The 17,581-nt window shown below is 36.9% G+C and overlaps 1 protein-coding gene and 1 long non-coding RNA gene across 3 annotated transcripts in view; one reads left to right on the forward strand and one right to left on the reverse strand.

The window, feature by feature from the left end:
* LOC141728210 (uncharacterized) overlaps positions 1–17,581 on the reverse strand; it is a 584,197-nt gene that overhangs the window by 128,115 nt on the left and 438,501 nt on the right. The window lies entirely within an intron of this gene.
* Positions 1–17,581, forward strand: part of INTS6 (integrator complex subunit 6) — a 38,680-nt gene that overhangs the window by 20,190 nt on the left and 909 nt on the right. The window contains exons 5-17 of one of the 2 annotated variants that reach the window (XM_005482403.4): positions 3,431–3,614; positions 4,574–4,699; positions 5,537–5,691; positions 8,422–8,574; positions 8,711–8,843; positions 9,349–9,443; positions 9,831–9,941; positions 11,500–11,715; positions 11,824–11,950; positions 13,176–13,318; positions 13,890–14,124; positions 14,850–15,221; positions 15,670–15,763. In XM_005482403.4, coding sequence (XP_005482460.2) covers positions 3,431–3,614; positions 4,574–4,699; positions 5,537–5,691; positions 8,422–8,574; positions 8,711–8,843; positions 9,349–9,443; positions 9,831–9,941; positions 11,500–11,715; positions 11,824–11,950; positions 13,176–13,318; positions 13,890–14,124; positions 14,850–15,221; positions 15,670–15,763 — 2,144 coding nt within the window. The remainder of the gene's footprint in view (positions 1–3,430; positions 3,615–4,573; positions 4,700–5,536; positions 5,692–8,421; positions 8,575–8,710; positions 8,844–9,348; positions 9,444–9,830; positions 9,942–11,499; positions 11,716–11,823; positions 11,951–13,175; positions 13,319–13,889; positions 14,125–14,849; positions 15,222–15,669; positions 15,764–17,581) is intronic. The other variant, XM_005482405.4, reaches the window with a different exon arrangement.

Here is a 17,581-nt window from a genome sequence, read left to right on the forward strand (position 1 = left end):
CAACATACTCTCTAAGTAGCATTAAACTTGTCTGCAAGACTGAAATGGAGTTGATAGCGTATTGATACATTCTGATAAATGATGATACAAGCAAAAAGCATCAGCAATGCTGCTTGGTTTCTGTATGTTGCCATTCCTCTGATCTTCCAGTTATGAGAAACTCTTACAGGAAGAATCTGTGATTTTCATGTGACTTCATCCCACAGCTGTTTGGCATTGTCACATTGATCCTTCCCAGAGCTGATCACCTTGCATTGCACTTGTAGCGGCTGTGACAAGTGTCACAGCAAGGTTCTGCTTGCTGTCAAGAACAATCAGGAACTCAAAATGCTCCATTATGTTTTCTATCATAGTTCCTCCAGTTTTGATTTCTAAACAAATTCTGCAAGAAATACATGGCAAATATAATTAAATGTATGTCCTCATTCTTTCTTTTCTTTATTATTCCTGTTAGCAGCAGTTTTGGGGTTCACAGCACTGAGCTCCAAAGCTCTTGATGTGTAAATTCTTAATGTGTAACTATCAGCTCAGTGAATACTTGGTGATGGCTAATGCTGGCTTTGGAATGGCCAAGTATATCATGTATTGACATGGTGTGTCAGTTGACCTTGATGTCTTTGGAATGTCCTTGAGTTGTCTCCCATGGAAGAACAATTTGTCTTTCTATATGTTATAACTGCATAGGATTGGATGGAAAAAGATGAGAAGGCATAATGTTGATAACTAAGTAGAGTTTCTTAGTCTGTCAAGAGCTGATTTTCTTGGCTGGGCTTGAATGGTTACCTGTCCTTAGTCCTTCAAGGATGAAAGGCTGCATTTGCTTGGTAGAATGTCAGATGTCTTGTCCTTTTTTTGGATACCAGAAGAGCATGCAAGGAAGGTTACTTGCTGATAGATTTTTTTTTCTTTCTTTGGAGCAAGAAGAGAAGTTGGCTGTAGGCATATTTTTGCGTAGTGCCTAGTTTTCTAACACCCTTTTATGAGATGTCCCAAGATGGAGCTGCCTGTTATTACCTGAGTACTAAAGCTTCAGCAGTTCTATTGGTGCCCTTTCCAGTGGATGAGCCTGTACGTGCAGCCATTGCCAGAAGATCATTACTGTCTTTCTCAGACTGCCCTGCCAGTGCAGAGAGTTCTAATGCTTATCTAGCTTTTTTCATCCTAAGGTCTCTAGGATCCTCTTTCCCATCCCAGGATTTTAGACTGTGCTGCTTCTCATGGTTGCATAAATTTAGGTAGAAACAAGGACTCAGAAGAAATGAACCTGGTCACCCAATAGCCTTGTACTGAAGAGATCATCTAGCACACTCTTATCTTCCGCCCCCTCAAAGTTCTGGAATATTTTAGTTGTTTTAAAGGCAGGAAGAGCACACACTGATTGTGTTAGTGGCATTATCATTGTGGCATTTTGGAATGGTAGGGCTTCTGTGTGCTCCTACAAGCCAATGATGAGACAAGACACCTGGTTGCTAGTACTGAGCTGGGACGACATGTGTTGTCTATGTGCAGTCACATGTTGAAGACCACAGCTGGTAAATAACCTTCCCTTAGTTCAGTCTACCTTTATCTTTCATACTGGTGGTTGAGAAAGAGGAAAATGTGTGCATGCCTTCATATTAAAATATGCGTGGAGAAAGAAATGAAATGCAAGATGTAGAATTCTAGGCTCATCTTAGTTTCTGCTAGGTATGCAGTTGCTATGGTAATACAATACCAGTTTAAAAAAAGGTAACTGGAGGGGACAAGACTAAGTTACTAATGTCTGTGAATGGGGTGATTTGAATCTATAACTTTGCCAGTGTATATGTTAAAGGATGTTAAACTTAACTGGAATTAAGTTGTTGGAAGGAAGGTGAGGACATTTGATGTGATGGTGATTGCTTCGCATTTTGTCTTACAGTTTGAAAACTCTTCTGATAGTAATATGTGCATAATGCAATGGCCAGCTTCTGACTACACTTTAGTTTTGGAGTTGTCTCCATATAACTAGCTGAGCCAATGAAATGTTTTGTAGCTTGAGGTAAACTCAACTCAGGATACTGTTGGTGCAGGATCTAATGGGATACTTTATATGTATAAATATTCATAGTAAAAAAAGTATATATGCTGCCCGAAGGAAAACAGTGCTGTTACATAGGTGTAACAGGTTTGTTTGCAGAATACACTGTTTGGAAATTGTATATCTTCAGTCAGATCTAACTAGGAAAGCTTGGATGGCATTCCTTAATACCCCCAAGTGAGGATGGTGGAGTGCTTGCAAATCAGTCTTCTTGCAGTCAGGATTCCAGGCTGTTAACTAAGAATGTGGCTATGCTTTTATCTTCTTTTAACTGAGTTTCCATTGTCAGGCAGTCATTGTGGCTCTTTGTGTAGAGGGGAAAGACATGCATGTCGAGCAGTTAGTTATAAACCACTGAGTTCCTTCCTTTTGACCAGTTTCGTGTAAAACATGAAGCATTTGGGGAAAATAGTTGTTCTTACATGTCCTCTGTGCTTGCATAAGCAAAAAGAGAAATTCTAGAGGAATCATCAGGTGTGCTGAAAAGTGCAAAATATTCTGATTCTTGGCCACATTTTGAGTAATTTGTTCTTAGTTTCAAGATTGTGTCAATAAATTGATTGCTTTTCAAGCAATAAGGTATGTGTTTTTCCCAGTATGAGATACTGCAATTGTAAATAGAAATAGCTGCAGGATCTGGTTTTGGAAATCAGGCTTTAATGCTTTCAAGCTATCTCTTAAAAATAAGCAAACAAAAAACCTTTTTTAACAGCTTTCTGTAAATTCTCTAAGCACTATGAACTAGAAATGAAGGCAATATGTAATGACTGCTTGTGGGATTTGCATCAAGTTTTGGAGCAGACTAGTACTTCCTTGCTAGCACTGGAGCTGAGGGTTGAGAACTTCGAGATTTCTTTGAACGCTGCATTAGAGAAAATGAGGACATGTTGAGTTTGCTTCAGCATGTGGACTTAACTCCCTTGTATTTGGTGTGCTAATGGAACTGTTTGCACCACTTGAGTCATTGCTTTGGGGATGTTTTTCTCCTTTTTGTTGCTGCAATGCTCCAGGTAAAATGAGAATTTTGCTTGTGCTGACAGTGCTGTCATCAGCCGGGGATGTATCAACATTTCTGGAACTTGAAATTACTTGTTGCAAATCTATATGTTCAGGGCTTCTGTAGTTAAATATTTGGATAAACTTTCTTTTTCTCACTAATCTGTGTGAAGTATCTGGATGTAAAAAGAGCATCTAGGATCTTCTGAATGCCTTGTGCTGTCCTTTAGGAGCTCGTCTCAGTTTTGTTAGCGAGGTATTATGTGTGTGTGGAGAGAGAACTGTGCCTATATGGAGTGAATTGTCATTGCTGTGAAACCTGAATTTTTGTTTCTTTTAAGAGCTGTGTATTCACAGATTTAAATCCCTTTCCAGCTCCATTTACCTCTCAATTCCCCTTTACCTGGAAGTGAGTTGACTAAGGAACCCTTTCGATGGGATCAGAGGTTATTTGCTTTGGTTCTTCGTTTGCCTGGTATCACAGCACCAGAATCAGAACAGATGACAGGAGTGCCTGTGGATGACTCTGCTATCACACCTATGTGTGAAGTCACAGGAGGTGAGTGCTCTTGTTTCCTTTGACAAGTCATTACTTTCCAAAGTGTAAATTAATTCAGTTTGGTTCAATTAATTGTGTGATTCCATGCCATGGAATAAGGATTTTTAAGTTCTTGCAGTACTTTTAGAAACTCTTAAGACTGTCATAATGAAACTAAAGAGACTGACAACAGTAAAGCTACAGACAATTAAATGTAGCCTATCTTGGAAGAGTGAATCTGCTTTCTTCAGAAATGTTTTGTAAGGGAACTTTTTTCTATTACCCCTTGGTATTGCAATTAGAAATTGTTGTAATTGAGTCTGTTCTGCAGTAGTTTTGGTTAATTCCTGTCACACCATGGTCTAAAAAAGCCAGAGTGAACGAAGTGAGTTGTTTTAGGTTTTTTCCCACCAGAGCACACAGAATGCCTTTCAGAACACATAATAAATCTGCAGAATTGGTACTTTTCTCAGTTACAGATCATATTGTTAATATCTTCGCAATTATATTCCAGATCAAATTCAGGCATTGAGTTTATTAAGTTTTAAAAGTATTCTTCTAGTGCATCAGAGAGGGTGTGATAGAGAGGAAATGAGGAGCTTTGAGAAGTATTCCAAAAGGATTTGATTCTACTGCTTTCTGACTGTATGTAGGCTGTACTGGCAAGTGCTTTGACTGAAATTTGTGGACAGTTTAAGTGTTGATGTCTGTCACAAGGGGGAGCCCATTTCCCACGAATGAAACCAAGAATTTGAGTTACTCATTAACGGTCTAAAATACAAACATTTCCAATGAGGCACTTGTCAGTGCTTCACTAGGCTGCCTTGCTGCTTAAAAAAAGAGGGAGTGTTTAGGAGAAGCTTTAAATCAGTGATCCATACATAAATCAATGTGTGTGGTGGTTGAACAGTTTTCTATGATCCTAATTGAAACAAGGGCAGAAACACTGAAGAGGTTTAACTCTGACTGTTTCGTTCTAGGTCGATCATATTGTGTGTGCTCTCCAAGAATGCTGAATCAATGTCTTGAGTCATTGGTGCAAAAAGTGCAGAGTGGAGTGGTAATAAATTTTGAAAAAGCTGGACCAGATCCCTCACCAATTGATGGTACTTGAAATTTTTTTTTATACACTATGGTATCAAATGACAGGGGTGACTGTCATCAATGCAACTTAGTGAACTTAATATAGTAGATGTCAAGTCAGAAGGGAAACTGTTGCAATTTGCAACACTTAACTACAAAAAGGACTTACCTGGTAAGTCTGAAACTTTGTAGTGTCTCAAAATACTGGCTGTTGCTGCCCGACATTCTGCATTTGGTCAAACCACTCAGGTAATCTTAAATGCATTTATTCATGTCAGCATAGTTAAAGGGATTTATATGTTTTAAGCAGTTTTCAACCAGCTAGAAATGTAAATAACATGATATGGAAAGACCTGGGCTTATCCTTTTTTCTTCAGTGTATTAAAGTGGCTGTGGTAAGAGTTAAAATAGCAAATACTCCTGTGTGGCATTAATTTCTCATTCTGAATGGCTTAGCTAGGTCTATCTTTGGATGCTACTGAGAAGTTTGTGAGTTCTTTTAAATTTTACTTTGCTGCAATAAAAATTCTGGCAGTATTAGTCATGTATGACTTCTTTAATGCTTGGATTTGAAGGTTCTGTTAATGACAATAGAGGAAAAAGAAACATTATAATGAAGGGTTCTAGATAATTGCCTTTCTAGGCTTTCATCCTGTTAACATTCAATACTTATTTGGTTTCTCAGTTTGTGTTTTTGCTTACTGACATGCTTACTGACACCTATCTGCTATTCTTAGAAATAATATTAACTGCAGAAAGGGATTCCCTGGGTTTATAAATCTCTAACTCTTCACAGAAGTTTTTAAATACTGTTCTTGAGTTTTTGCGCTATTTTGACGCAAAGCCTTTTTCTTCTGTAGATGGGCAGATTGAGATATCCAGACCCTTTGGACCCCAGCCTTGGCACAGCTGTCACAAACTTATCTATGTCAGACCAAACCCTAAAACTGGGGTTCCTATAGGTCATTGGCCTGTTCCTGAATCCTTTTGGCCAGATCAAAATTCTCCAACACTGGTATGTACTGAAGATAAAGAGTTTGTGCATGCAAGAATATTCCAGTACTTCCTATTCTGATTTTTTTTCAAATCTTGATGTATGTATTGCATTGCAGCAAATGTGGAAGCAGTGTGACCCAAGGAGTGATGCATGCAAGTCTATAAACTACTGATGAGCAAATAACATGGGGTTTTCTTTTTAGTAACTTTGAAGCATTAGGAAACTGCTTGTAACAGATTTTTGACCCAGAACATGTTTGTTTGAACCCTGTTAAATATCAAGTGGTGGCACTTGGTAAAAGCCTATCAAATTCTATTGCCTTAGAGAGGTTATTAATAAAAGATATTATGATCTTGACAACTTGAATCCCTGTGGTAGTTCTACTTTCATTCTACCAAGTGAATATAATTGTGCAGTATAGCCACAATTTCAATTTATCCAAACTGAGAAAACCTCAGCTTTTAAGTTAATTTATTAAGGATTAATTTCTTTTTCACAAAAGAATGTATGCCACTGCTTTTTTGTCTGAGAACTAGTCATTAGTATAGTATAATGCATTTTTGTGGTTCTGTTTATACTTGAAATCATTGAAGTAGAAATCCTGCAGTTGTGTAATGGTTACCTACATTTCATGATGACTTCTGTTGAATTATTCTGGGTTTTTCATATGAAATGGATGTGCTGACTAATACTCACTGAACTTGTTGCAAATTTTATCTCTTGGTTAGAAAACAGATGAAGTTGTTTGAAATCCAGATTTTTGAGGAGTGATTATGAAATTTTAGTCGTATTTACAGGTTTAGATATATTTGGCATCTGTGGCCACATTGGTTAAAGGATGTGGATGTCCTTCTGAACTGAAAGCATATATGAATAAAAGTAGGTTTTCTTTAGTAATTTAAAAACCAAGATGTCATTATGTAGTGAATATTTGAAGGCTGTTCTGTAGGAAAGCTGATCTTGTGTTTTCTTTGAATCGCTGTCAGTAGCATATCTGCCTCCATTTACTTTGTAGAGTCTGTACAGTTTGCTACTCCAGATCTTCATCAAGATTGATAAAATAAATCTTGCCAAGTGAAGAGCTGTTGAATAAAATCTTTGAAAAGCCTGAAGTTGACTTACTCAAATGGCAAAAAGATGAGCTTTTTTTCTGTTGTAGTGTGTATAGCTCTCATAACTGTAAAGCACTGTCATGTACAGCTGAATTCTTGTTGACATCAATTGAAGTTCTGAGTTGTACCTTTCTCATGCAGTGTTGGGGAGCTAAGTTGCTGATAGTGTTTCAAGACTTGTATTTCAGTACTGTTCCAACAGTAGTGTTCAAACACAGCATATGTTGCAATCAGTGTGTGTACGTAGCATATCTTGTCTAAGAGTTCATAGTTAAATACTTGACTTTGCCTGCCTGTTGCCTGATCCAGTGAGGTCTCAAACAGTTCTATCACAAGAACTGTGGCTAATGGCACCACTAAGGCTTTCTTAAATGTATATGAAAGTCTGCTAATAATTATGCTGGCAGATCAATGTGTAAATGGCTGCTTCAGCTGCTCAGAGGTACAAATAGGTCTGCTGTCCAGCAAAGGATTATTGGACTTCTCAAGTTTGAGTAGTCAATTTCTTTTGCAGCTTTTTTATTCGTAGTCTGACCTTGATGGCTTGGTCAGAAACTCCACCACAACTATTTATTAGTCATATTCTTTGAAGAGCTGTTCTTTGTCCATTTGGTTGGGCCTCCTGTTTGGTGTCCAGTTGGAGAGCCCACCTTCCTCAGGGTAGAGATACTCAAAGCAAGACCAGCTCTCTTGGCAGATAACTTGTTTGGGTGGCTCATCTTAAAATGCAGAGCCTAGAGGTTAGACATAAAAGAACTGCTTTCAATATGAAGTGGTATGTTGGTCCAAGAGACCTGTTGTTTCTCTGCTTCGTCTTGTGTATTTGTGAGTTACTTTTTTGTAAATAGACTAAATGGAAGGAGGCTTCCCAATTGAGCCCTTACTCCGATTCTAGTGGCCTTGGGGAAGGGCTCAGATTAAGTACAACAGCTTATATTACTCCCTTCAATGGAAAGTGTAGAGCTCCAATTTTCATCACACTGAAAATTTGCTCCCCCTTTTGGCAAAAGAAATTTCAAGTTGTTAACTTACAGATGAAACTTGAAACACAAAGGTCTTTTTCCTGTGGTTAGTAAAAAGATGTAAAAAATCCAAACACTGAAATTGCTGGGATTGAAATTGTTTTTTTCTCAGGCCTAGTTAAACTGTGAGTTTTTAAGGTTTGTTTTTTTCTGAATTGACTCTACTCTTGATCTTTATAATTGTTTGAATTTTGTAGCTGTTAAATTTGCCAAGAAAGAAAAGCTCCTGGCAAAGTCAGCAAATGAAGAAGTACAGCACCTGCTTCTGGTGGGGAATGAAAATGGACGTGTCCTAGAGTAGCATTGAGGATGTTTTTTGTCCCCACTAGGGCTTAGTCCCATTTGTTCACTTTTGGGTAAATGCAAGAAGTCTTTGTTGCATATTGCTCTAGACTTACTATGTGAAGTAATTTGTCATTTATTTAGAAAACAAGATTCCTTCAGAATAAGACAGTGCTAACATCATAAATTGCTTAGGACTCATTAACAGTAAATGAATCCTGTATTGAGTAGGTTCCCTAAATACATGTGTTTTCAAAGAATCTGTATTGCTTCAGTTGTCATAGCATATGAATTGTTGTGCAGCCTTATTAACAGTGGAATGCTTTGTTTAGCCACCTCGCACATCTCATCCTGTGGTGAAATTTTCCTGTACTGACTGTGAGCCGATGGTCATTGACAAACTGCCTTTTGATAAATATGAATTAGAACCTTCACCACTGACCCAGTTTATCCTGGAAAGAAAATCCCCTCAGACCTGCTGGCAGGCAAGTAGAATGCATGCTGAATTGAAGTCTATGGGATGCTGTTTTTCATATATCTTATTCTATAATCAAAATAGAATATAAAGTTTCAGAACACAATACTTGGAGTGTAAATCCAATGTAATGTGTTTTATTGCAGGTGTATGTGAGCAATAGTGCAAAATACAGTGAACTTGGTCATCCTTTTGGTTACTTGAAAGCTAGTACAGCGCTGAATTGTGTGAATTTATTTGTGATGCCTTACAATTACCCAGTCCTGCTTCCACTGCTAGGTAAATACCACTTCATACAAATTTGCTTATGTGGTAGGTAATTGAAACATTGATATAATCTAAATAGATTACTGCAGTTAATGCCAGTATTAATAACACCTGGAAAGTGAAACAAGCTACTAGAATCAGTAACTTGTTTCACTTATTTCCAGTTGTCTGGCCTTCATGGCTCAGACTCAGTGTGTAAGATGATTTACTCCATCATCATTTGCAAATATGTTTTGATCTCACTTTCATTAAGGGGTACTTTTCTTAATCTGTTGTCTCAATACCAATTAAATTTGATAATTTATCAGGTTCCATTTTTGGCTGCAGCCTTAATCTTGTATGTGCTTGGTTTAGTTGTATGTGTGTTGATTTGTAGATAGTAATTTAATAATGGAGGAATTTGCATTTCTTCAAGAGTTTCTTTAATTAGAATTTTATTTTTTAGGGAAAAAAAGATGCAATGCTATCTAGACATGCCTTATATTTTGTTTTGCTTTGCTTTTTTTATAACCGTTAGATGACTTGTTTAAAGTACACAAGGCAAAGCCTACATTGAAATGGCGTCAGTCATTTGAAAGCTATTTGAAGACAATGCCTCCTTATTATCTTGGGGTAAGATGACTGTGTTAAAATTTCTGGGTTATAATTGTCTTTCCACTATGCATGTAGTCTCTATTTTAAGTAGAATGAGTATTAATTTAGGAGAGAATAGTTAAACTTCATACATAATGAGTGTTTTCACTGGAGTCCTCTGGGAGGCTTGAGACATGAATGCTGTGGAATTTTCTTAATTTCATAATACTCTGGGACTGGTGGCATATAGATGATATTTTTAACTGATTGTGTATTAATTGAACTATTAAAAAAAATTATGCCCTGAGTGTCTTCTTTGTTGTTCTTTTTGAACATTCAGAACCTCAGGTTCAATTTGAAATGGGTACAGTTAGTTGGAGTATGTATAAAGTTAAATATGACCATGCAATATATTCCATGTTTCAGCCTTTGAAGAAAGCTGTGAGAATGATGGGAGCACCAAACCTTATAGCTGACAATGTGGAATATGGACTTAGTTACAGTGTCATTTCATATCTCAAAAAGTTGAGTCAGCAGGTAATGTTGAAGCAAAAGAGTAGTAAAAACTTATTCTAATAGCAGGATAATCTTAAAATACTCAAGTTCAGTAGCTTTGTAGGAAAAAAGAGCAGAAAGATCAAGTTAATACTTTCCCATAAGCAATTACCAAAAAATAGTTTTTGTTTTTTGAATTGAAGGAAAAGGCAACATTTAAATACAGCCTTTATAAACTGAACTGTATGGAGACAGGAAGTACAAGTTGAGGTTTTTTCTTATTTAAGGAGCATTTTTGCTTAGCAGAGAGTAACATACTTTTGTCAAAAAAATTGTTGTCTTTAAAGATGTGTTTTTCAGGAAATAGAGATTTGTACTTGATGCGTCAGAATCAAACTATTCTTTCTTTGGCTTGTGGCATGAAGTGCAAAGTGTTCAATAAATAAGATAACTGACATAAGAGAATATCAAATAATGATGCAGGTGTAGAAATGTCAGGTTATTGTTTGAAATTGCTGACCGTGTTCAGAATAGTGCCCGAATCTTTGACTAGGCTCCTGCACCAGCTAAAGCATTTCTGCCCTGCTACCTCCACTTTTCAACTGTGCATGTTAAGCTTTGTGTTCAAGATGATAAAAAGTAAACTTGAAACTTCAAGAAATAGTAGTGCCAAGTACTTGTAACTTAGCTAATGAGTTTTTATGGACCAGCTTTTTCTTAAAACATGAATATAAATGATTATTTGAGGAAGCAAGTGTCCTAGAGTCTAGAGCATATCCTGTTAAATCATAGTTGTGTTGCTCACTAATCTGTGAACTGATGTCTCAGCCTAGACATCTTTGACTCCTCTAAGATGTAATGACATGCACTGCAAATTGTACTTAAAGCTTTTGTAACTTCTGATTTACTGGCCCTGCCAGTAAAGACTCAGTATTCTCAATACATACTCAAATTTTTGAGTAGTCTATAAATTTATGTGAAATTGCAAAAAATTGGCAGTTGTATTACTAAATTCTTTTCACTGTATTCTGTCAAAATGCTGATATTTATGAACACGTTTAATTTTGGTACAAATCTAACATAATATTGGGGGCTAGGTCTGTCTGGTTAACCAGCTGGTTATTTTCATATGTTGCACATTTTTTAATGTTGTGACTATTTGCATTGAACTTTAAAAAAGTTGGTACAATTGGGTGACTGATTGCAACTACAGTTGTGGGAAAATCAGTCTTGAGAGAGTTTTGACTGTTCTCTACAGGAACAGCTGAACATCATATGAGTACAGATAGATCTGCAGAGAATTACTAGTCAAATGGTGGCATTTTATGAAAATAAAAGCATTGCATGCATATTGGTGCTTAGATACTGTAATGGGCAGCAGAGGAGAAATATGCAGAAAACTGTTCACTATATTTAAAACTGTAGTAGGCATTAAGTGGTTATGTATTAAGCACTCCTTAAGCACTCAGCCTGGTTATGGTCATCATAGTGTGTTAGCACATTGTTGAATCTTGTAGGTAGGAATTTAAAATGAATAAGTCTGACTAATCCTTTTAAGAGCATATTGTCAATTTTATTTATTTATTTATTTCAAATTAAGGCCAAAATAGAGTCCGATAGAGTCATTGGCTCTGTAGGCAAAAAGGTAGCGCAAGAGACTGGAATTAAGGTCAGAAGCAGATCACACAACCTGTCTATGGCACATAGGAACGATTTTCAACATCTGCTACAGGGGATTACTGGGGAAATTCCTCATAGACCTCTAGACCTCAATATGAAGGAGTATGCTGGGTTCCAAATAGCTTTGCTGAATAAGGTAAGCACCACTGTGTGTAATGTTGTTATTTTCAATATACTTGCATTGAAATGCTAGATATTGTTTCTTACAAGGCATTAATTGGAATTTCATTTACTGGAACCACAGGATTTGAAACCTCAGACATTTAGAAATGCTTATGACATACCCAGAAGAAATCTTTTGGATCAGTTAACACGAATGAGATCTAATTTATTGAAGAGTACTTGCAAGTTCCTCAAAGGACAAGATGAAGGTCAGATAACATTTTATGTTTTGTCTGCCTGTGATGTGATCATTGCTAAAAATGATGTAACAAATAATGTAGTTCTTTAAAACTTGTGGATGTCTGCTCTTGGCATTAAACTGCATGGATTTTTTTAATATGCTTTATCCTTACCTTATTGGAAGAAAAAATGGTGAGAACAGAAAGATTGCTGATTCACTGCTTTATCCTTAGGACCGTGTGAGGGGACTTGGGCTTTCACAGAAGGTTCTTTGTTCACTGTTTTTCCTGACTTTCATGGATGTATCTGATAAAATCAAAGGGCAGTTCTGAACATGATGATCTCTCTCAGTAGAAGTGGATTATGAGCAGTGGGGAAAGTAAGCTAGCTCACTGGATGCTGCCACTGATTGTTTTTGCCTGTTGAGCCAACACCAAATGTTTCAGTACTCACTAATTTATTCCTTTACCTTTTTTCCTGTGTCTTCTGGCACTGCTTTGTGGCATTTAACCAAAGATGTTGAAATAAGTAGAGTGAGAAGGGCAATGCAAGTGAAAGCTTGTGCTGCATTAGCGCTGCCACCACTTAGGTCAGATTAACATCTGTACATTTCACATTACATTATCACTTTGTCAGAGTAGTTGTTCTTCAGGGAGGAGGATTAACTCATGTCAGGAATTTTTATCTGTGTTTTTTTCCAGATCAAGGCTTGGCAACTTTAAAACTAGGACAAGTTTAAAATCAGCTCCTATGGTTTTTTAAGAGTTTGTTGATTTACGGTGATCAGAAGTCACTCTTACTCTGGGAAAATGCTGGCCTTGACAATTAAGTTTTGGGTTGCTAAAATTGGACAAAGTTACGTAAAATCTGTGTGCAGCACAGTGTTCCTACTTTGCTTTAAAATATCTTTTTTTTTTTTGTAGTAATGTATTAGTTCTAATTTGTTCCTAGTCTGTTTTTCCATCCATTGCTCTGCTGTAAAGTTGGGACAAATTGGAAAACTAACGTCTGTGCATGACACCTTTGGCTTTTTTGTAGTCAAAATGATAAATCCCCGAGACATGTCGTGATTCCTTTGAGCAAGTCTCCTGAAGTGTTATAAATACCAGTTAGGCAAGAAAAATGGTGAGCTTTGTACAGCTGTTATGTTAATGCATATGATAAGTCTGAACACTAGAGATATGAAATGGATATAGACTAAATTCTCATAATGTGAGCAGTACTGTGTATTAATTAACTCCTCTGTTATAATAGATCAAGTTCACAGTGTACCTGTAGCACAAATGGGAAACTACCAGGAGTATCTAAAACAAATACCTTCTCCACTCCGTGAACTTGATCCTGATCAACCACGAAGGCTTCATACATTTGGCAATCCATTCAAATTGGACAAAAAGGTGACATTTCTGTAAAGCTTTTTTAAAAATGTGCTTTTGTGTGTCTGTTACTGCCTACATTGTTCATTGAGTAGTCTGTTGGAGAAACCCTTTCAAATACTTGTAAAAGAAATGGCTGCAAACTGTCTCAGTTTTTCTTTGATCAGTAGTATCTTATGGAGGGCAGCCTTTATTGGAACACCAGTATTATGTTTCTAAATTGTATTATAACTGAAATATTTGTCTCAAAGTGGAGAGTCTTGGCTGTCTCTTTTATCCAAATCTCTTGGAATTGACCAAACTGCCAGTGACATTTAGAGGTCTTGTATTAAATATGTGAGTCTCTTTTGCAACTACTGAAAAAGCAGTTTGATGGCCCACTCTGCCACCTTACTTGTCAGACTGCTGGATAAGGGCCTTAAGCATATTTATCTGGTCTTGATTGACAGTTTGGAATTCCAAACATAATGGTATATTGTATGTAACTCATACATATGCTAAACATTATTGTAATGTCAGAGCATTTATTGTACCTTATGTTACATGGTTTTGGTGTGAAGCTTAAGAATTCTTCCCATTAAATTAATTTCAGGGAATGATGATAGATGAAGCAGATGAATTCGTATCAGGACCTCAGAATAAACATAAAAGACCTGGAGAACCAAATATGCAAGGGATTCCAAAAAGACGACGTTGTATGTCCCCCCTGCTCAGAGGGCGACCACCAACTCTTCCAGTTGTCAATAACCACATTGGAGGAAAAGGGCCCCCTACACCAATTGCACAAGCACAGCCTGACCTTATTAAACCCATTGCTATTCACAAAAGTAAGTGAATCTTCAAGTCTTTAAAGTTTGTTTTTAATTTATCTGAAAAAACTTTTGTGTAAAAACACCTGCTGGTTAATTTGTGAAATATGGCAATTTTATCCCCCCCTCTTGAAAAAAAAGTACTTAAGTGTGTGTCTGGGGCTAATTACAGAGTTCATATAGTCCTTTGGATGGAAGTTTTCCATATAACTTCTAAGTATAAACAATGTATTTCCTCTCTCCTGAGGAGACAGTGTAGACAATTAGAAGAGTTTTCTTCCTTTGCCTGGAAATTTAGATACTCCAGAAGTATCACAGCATGAAGTTAGTTTGAATCTTGCTCTTGAGCAGTGAAATTACTTCCTGAGTATGAAGCTGAGGAGCTGTATAACTCTTATTCACTGGTTAGTACTAAAATAAATTAGGTTTGTTTGATTTAAAGGGAGAAAGACACATGTCATAAAATCATTGTTTACAGGTGGTTTTTCTTTGTTGTTAGTCCACATAGTAATTTCCTTTTTTATACAAATAATATACCTGTGATTTTTTTTGAAGTCATTAATTGCCAGGAGATAGTGACAGGCTCAGTGTTATAATCCACAAACAAGCTTTCTTATACCTGGCATGTACAGTGGACTCTGTGAGCTGGAGCATATTTTTAAGAGTCTAATGCTGATCTGGTTCATTGACTTGTATGAAATAAGGAATTTGAACCTAGCAAGTGTAATTTTTGTTTTTTTCAGCATCAGAAACACATAATGAAGTTGGAGTTGATGATGCCATTGAGAATCACAGTACAGACTCCCTTTCATCAGATGTTTTCCCAAATGCTGTGGATTCAGAGTTTTCACTGTCCTCTTCACCATTCAATTCCTTGGATCGACCAACAGCTCCTACAGAAGATGTAGGACATGAACATTTAGGGAATAATTTGAATGCTGATGGGTTTTTGGAGAATCACGAGGAATCAGGTAGTAAAGAGCAAAGTCCAGAAGAGAACTTGACAATGTCTTCACCTAGCAAAGGGAAAAAGCCAGTGCACTGCAGGAGTTCCAGAGAGATTAATATAGAGCTAAGAGCACAAATTATGAAAGAGATCCGAAAACCGGGAAGGAGTAAGTATACTGAATTTCTTTCAGATAATTGGCATGAAAGTTAAACAAAGAATTCACATTAAATTGCTATTTTAGAAGTGTACTGGACCATGAGACTGAAGCAAAATTAAATTTCAAGCTGAAAAGATTTGTTTTAAAACCTCTGCTAAAAACTTACTGTAGGAGTCATTAAAACATTGCTATACTTAAGCAGTGTTCATGAAAGTCATGTTTTTTTATATCAATACTAGAATTAACTTGATAGGTGTTAGTAATATCCTAAGGTGCAATATCATGTATTTTTTAATATTTATTCTCATTAAATAAGATGTTCTTGCTCCAGTTGATAGGAGATACAGCTTAAAAGTTTACAAACATTGGATATTGCATTTCACTCAGATCTATTACAACAGATATCTGTATAGGCATCTTTTAAATAACTGATGTTTCTGTTCTCTTGACATTTAAGAATATGAAAGAATCTTCTTTTTGCTGAAGCATGTGCAAGGGAGCTTACAAACCCGGCTGATATTTTTACAGAATGTTATAAAAGAAGCTTCAAGGTAGGTAACAGGATTGTATTATTCTTAAAAAACTGCACTATGTTGTGCCATGTATAATTGCTGGACAATCACACAATTGTTTGAAACCATGCTTTGCACTGCAAGTAAATAATTCCCCATGAAAGAGCAGAAATGCATAAGCTTCTTGAGGTGTTGTTTGTAAAAGCTTACCTTTTTCCCTTGGATTTGGCCTTAGAGATGTTAGCAAATGTAACTGCCAAATCCCTGCAAATGTAGATGGACAATGGTGTAGAAAGAGAAGGTAACTTTAATTGGAATTATTTTTTTAAAGTTCAGGTGAGTGTACTGCTAATTTGAAAATGTAATGGAGCTGCCAGTTACTTGGAATTAGGCTTTCAGAAACAGCATCAGCTCAAAATCTTGTCCTAAAAATAGTTGTTAAATTCAAGTATGCTCATAAAGATATGTCTCTACTCTTCAGCATACTTCATTCAGAGATAGCGTAGTCCAGTCTGAGACTTTGGAAATGGAGGTGGCTTTTCTCTGAAGAAGAGTGACTTGATAAGGATTTAAACCCTGTGTTTTTCATCCAGGTAGAAACTGTTCCTTACAGTATCTTTAGACTGTCCATACTTAGCTTTCTACATGCTTACTGAGAGGAAAAAAGGAGAAATGTATTAGAACCAATAGTGTTTGAGTTGCAGGGAATAAGTAATTCCAGGATCTTGCAGGGATTGTAGATATAACCAGAACTTTGAGGCTTACTTCAGAAACCTCAAAGAATAGCTGCTTCTTATTCTCTAATATGTTTTGTAGTGGTCAACTATTTTCCTGTGGCATTAAGCAAATTTCATGATTAAAAATAAAATAATTTTAGGAGAAAACCATGCCTCTCAAGGTATGCTGAATGTTGGACATTGCTACAGATCCTCTAGCCTTCTATTGCCAGCTTGGTGGGGCATGTAAATTTATGTAGATCATGCTCTTCCTTTAGCAACCATGCTTCCTTTTGCATGATTGTTACATTGCCTGTCAGAGTTGTTCTATATGTTGCAAATTATGCATTCTTCCTCACTGTCACAGCACACCATAACAATACTATTGCTCTTGGAGTTTGTGGCAGCCCTTAGTGGGGCTGGAATTTTTGTGCTGTAAAATTAGGCTTTTAAGATCACCTGTGGCTCTCATATCTCTTGCACAGTCTCTTTATTCCAGCTATCTTTAGTTGACAATTCTACACAATTTGGCAATGGTTGAGTTTTGCTCTTGGATGCATCAGGGATTATGAGAGGCTTGTGATCTGGAAATTAGGAGAGGGGTACCATGTCTCTGTGAGCCAAGGGCATGGACCAGGATGCCTGACTGGAACTAGAGGCTTCTGCTGGGGTTTAGCGAAGTCACAGGACTGAACTTGGGATATAGTTCAAAATATTGTCATTGCTGCTTGTCTTTGAACACACATATGGCTACCAAAGCATTGGTAAGAAGTGGCTTCTCAGAAGTGCAGAAATGTTGCAAGGGGGAGGGTTTGGCTGGGACCAGCTAGGAGTTGTACTTCCTGAGGTAGGGGTGTAAGCAGAGGTGACAGAATGGTGTGCTGATCAAATCTATACAACTGATATGGAATAGAGCTGCAGAGACTCCAGAGGTATGGGGTTTGGATGCCTGTATTTTCCTTTAATTTCTTTCTCAAAGTTTTAACTTGTGTTGTTTGTCAGGAAATCTGCTTTGCAGATTTGTGTAATGGCTGTTCCTCCACCAGTACCAGCTTTGTTAACTTGGCTGAATGCATCATGAAGGCATGCAAATAATCCCTAAAAGCTGTTTGCCAGCTTTAGGATTACAGTTCTTTTGATG

Source organism: Zonotrichia albicollis, chromosome 2 (assembly GCF_047830755.1).
Source record: "Zonotrichia albicollis isolate bZonAlb1 chromosome 2, bZonAlb1.hap1, whole genome shotgun sequence".
Classification (NCBI taxonomy): Eukaryota; Metazoa; Chordata; class Aves; order Passeriformes; family Passerellidae; genus Zonotrichia; species Zonotrichia albicollis.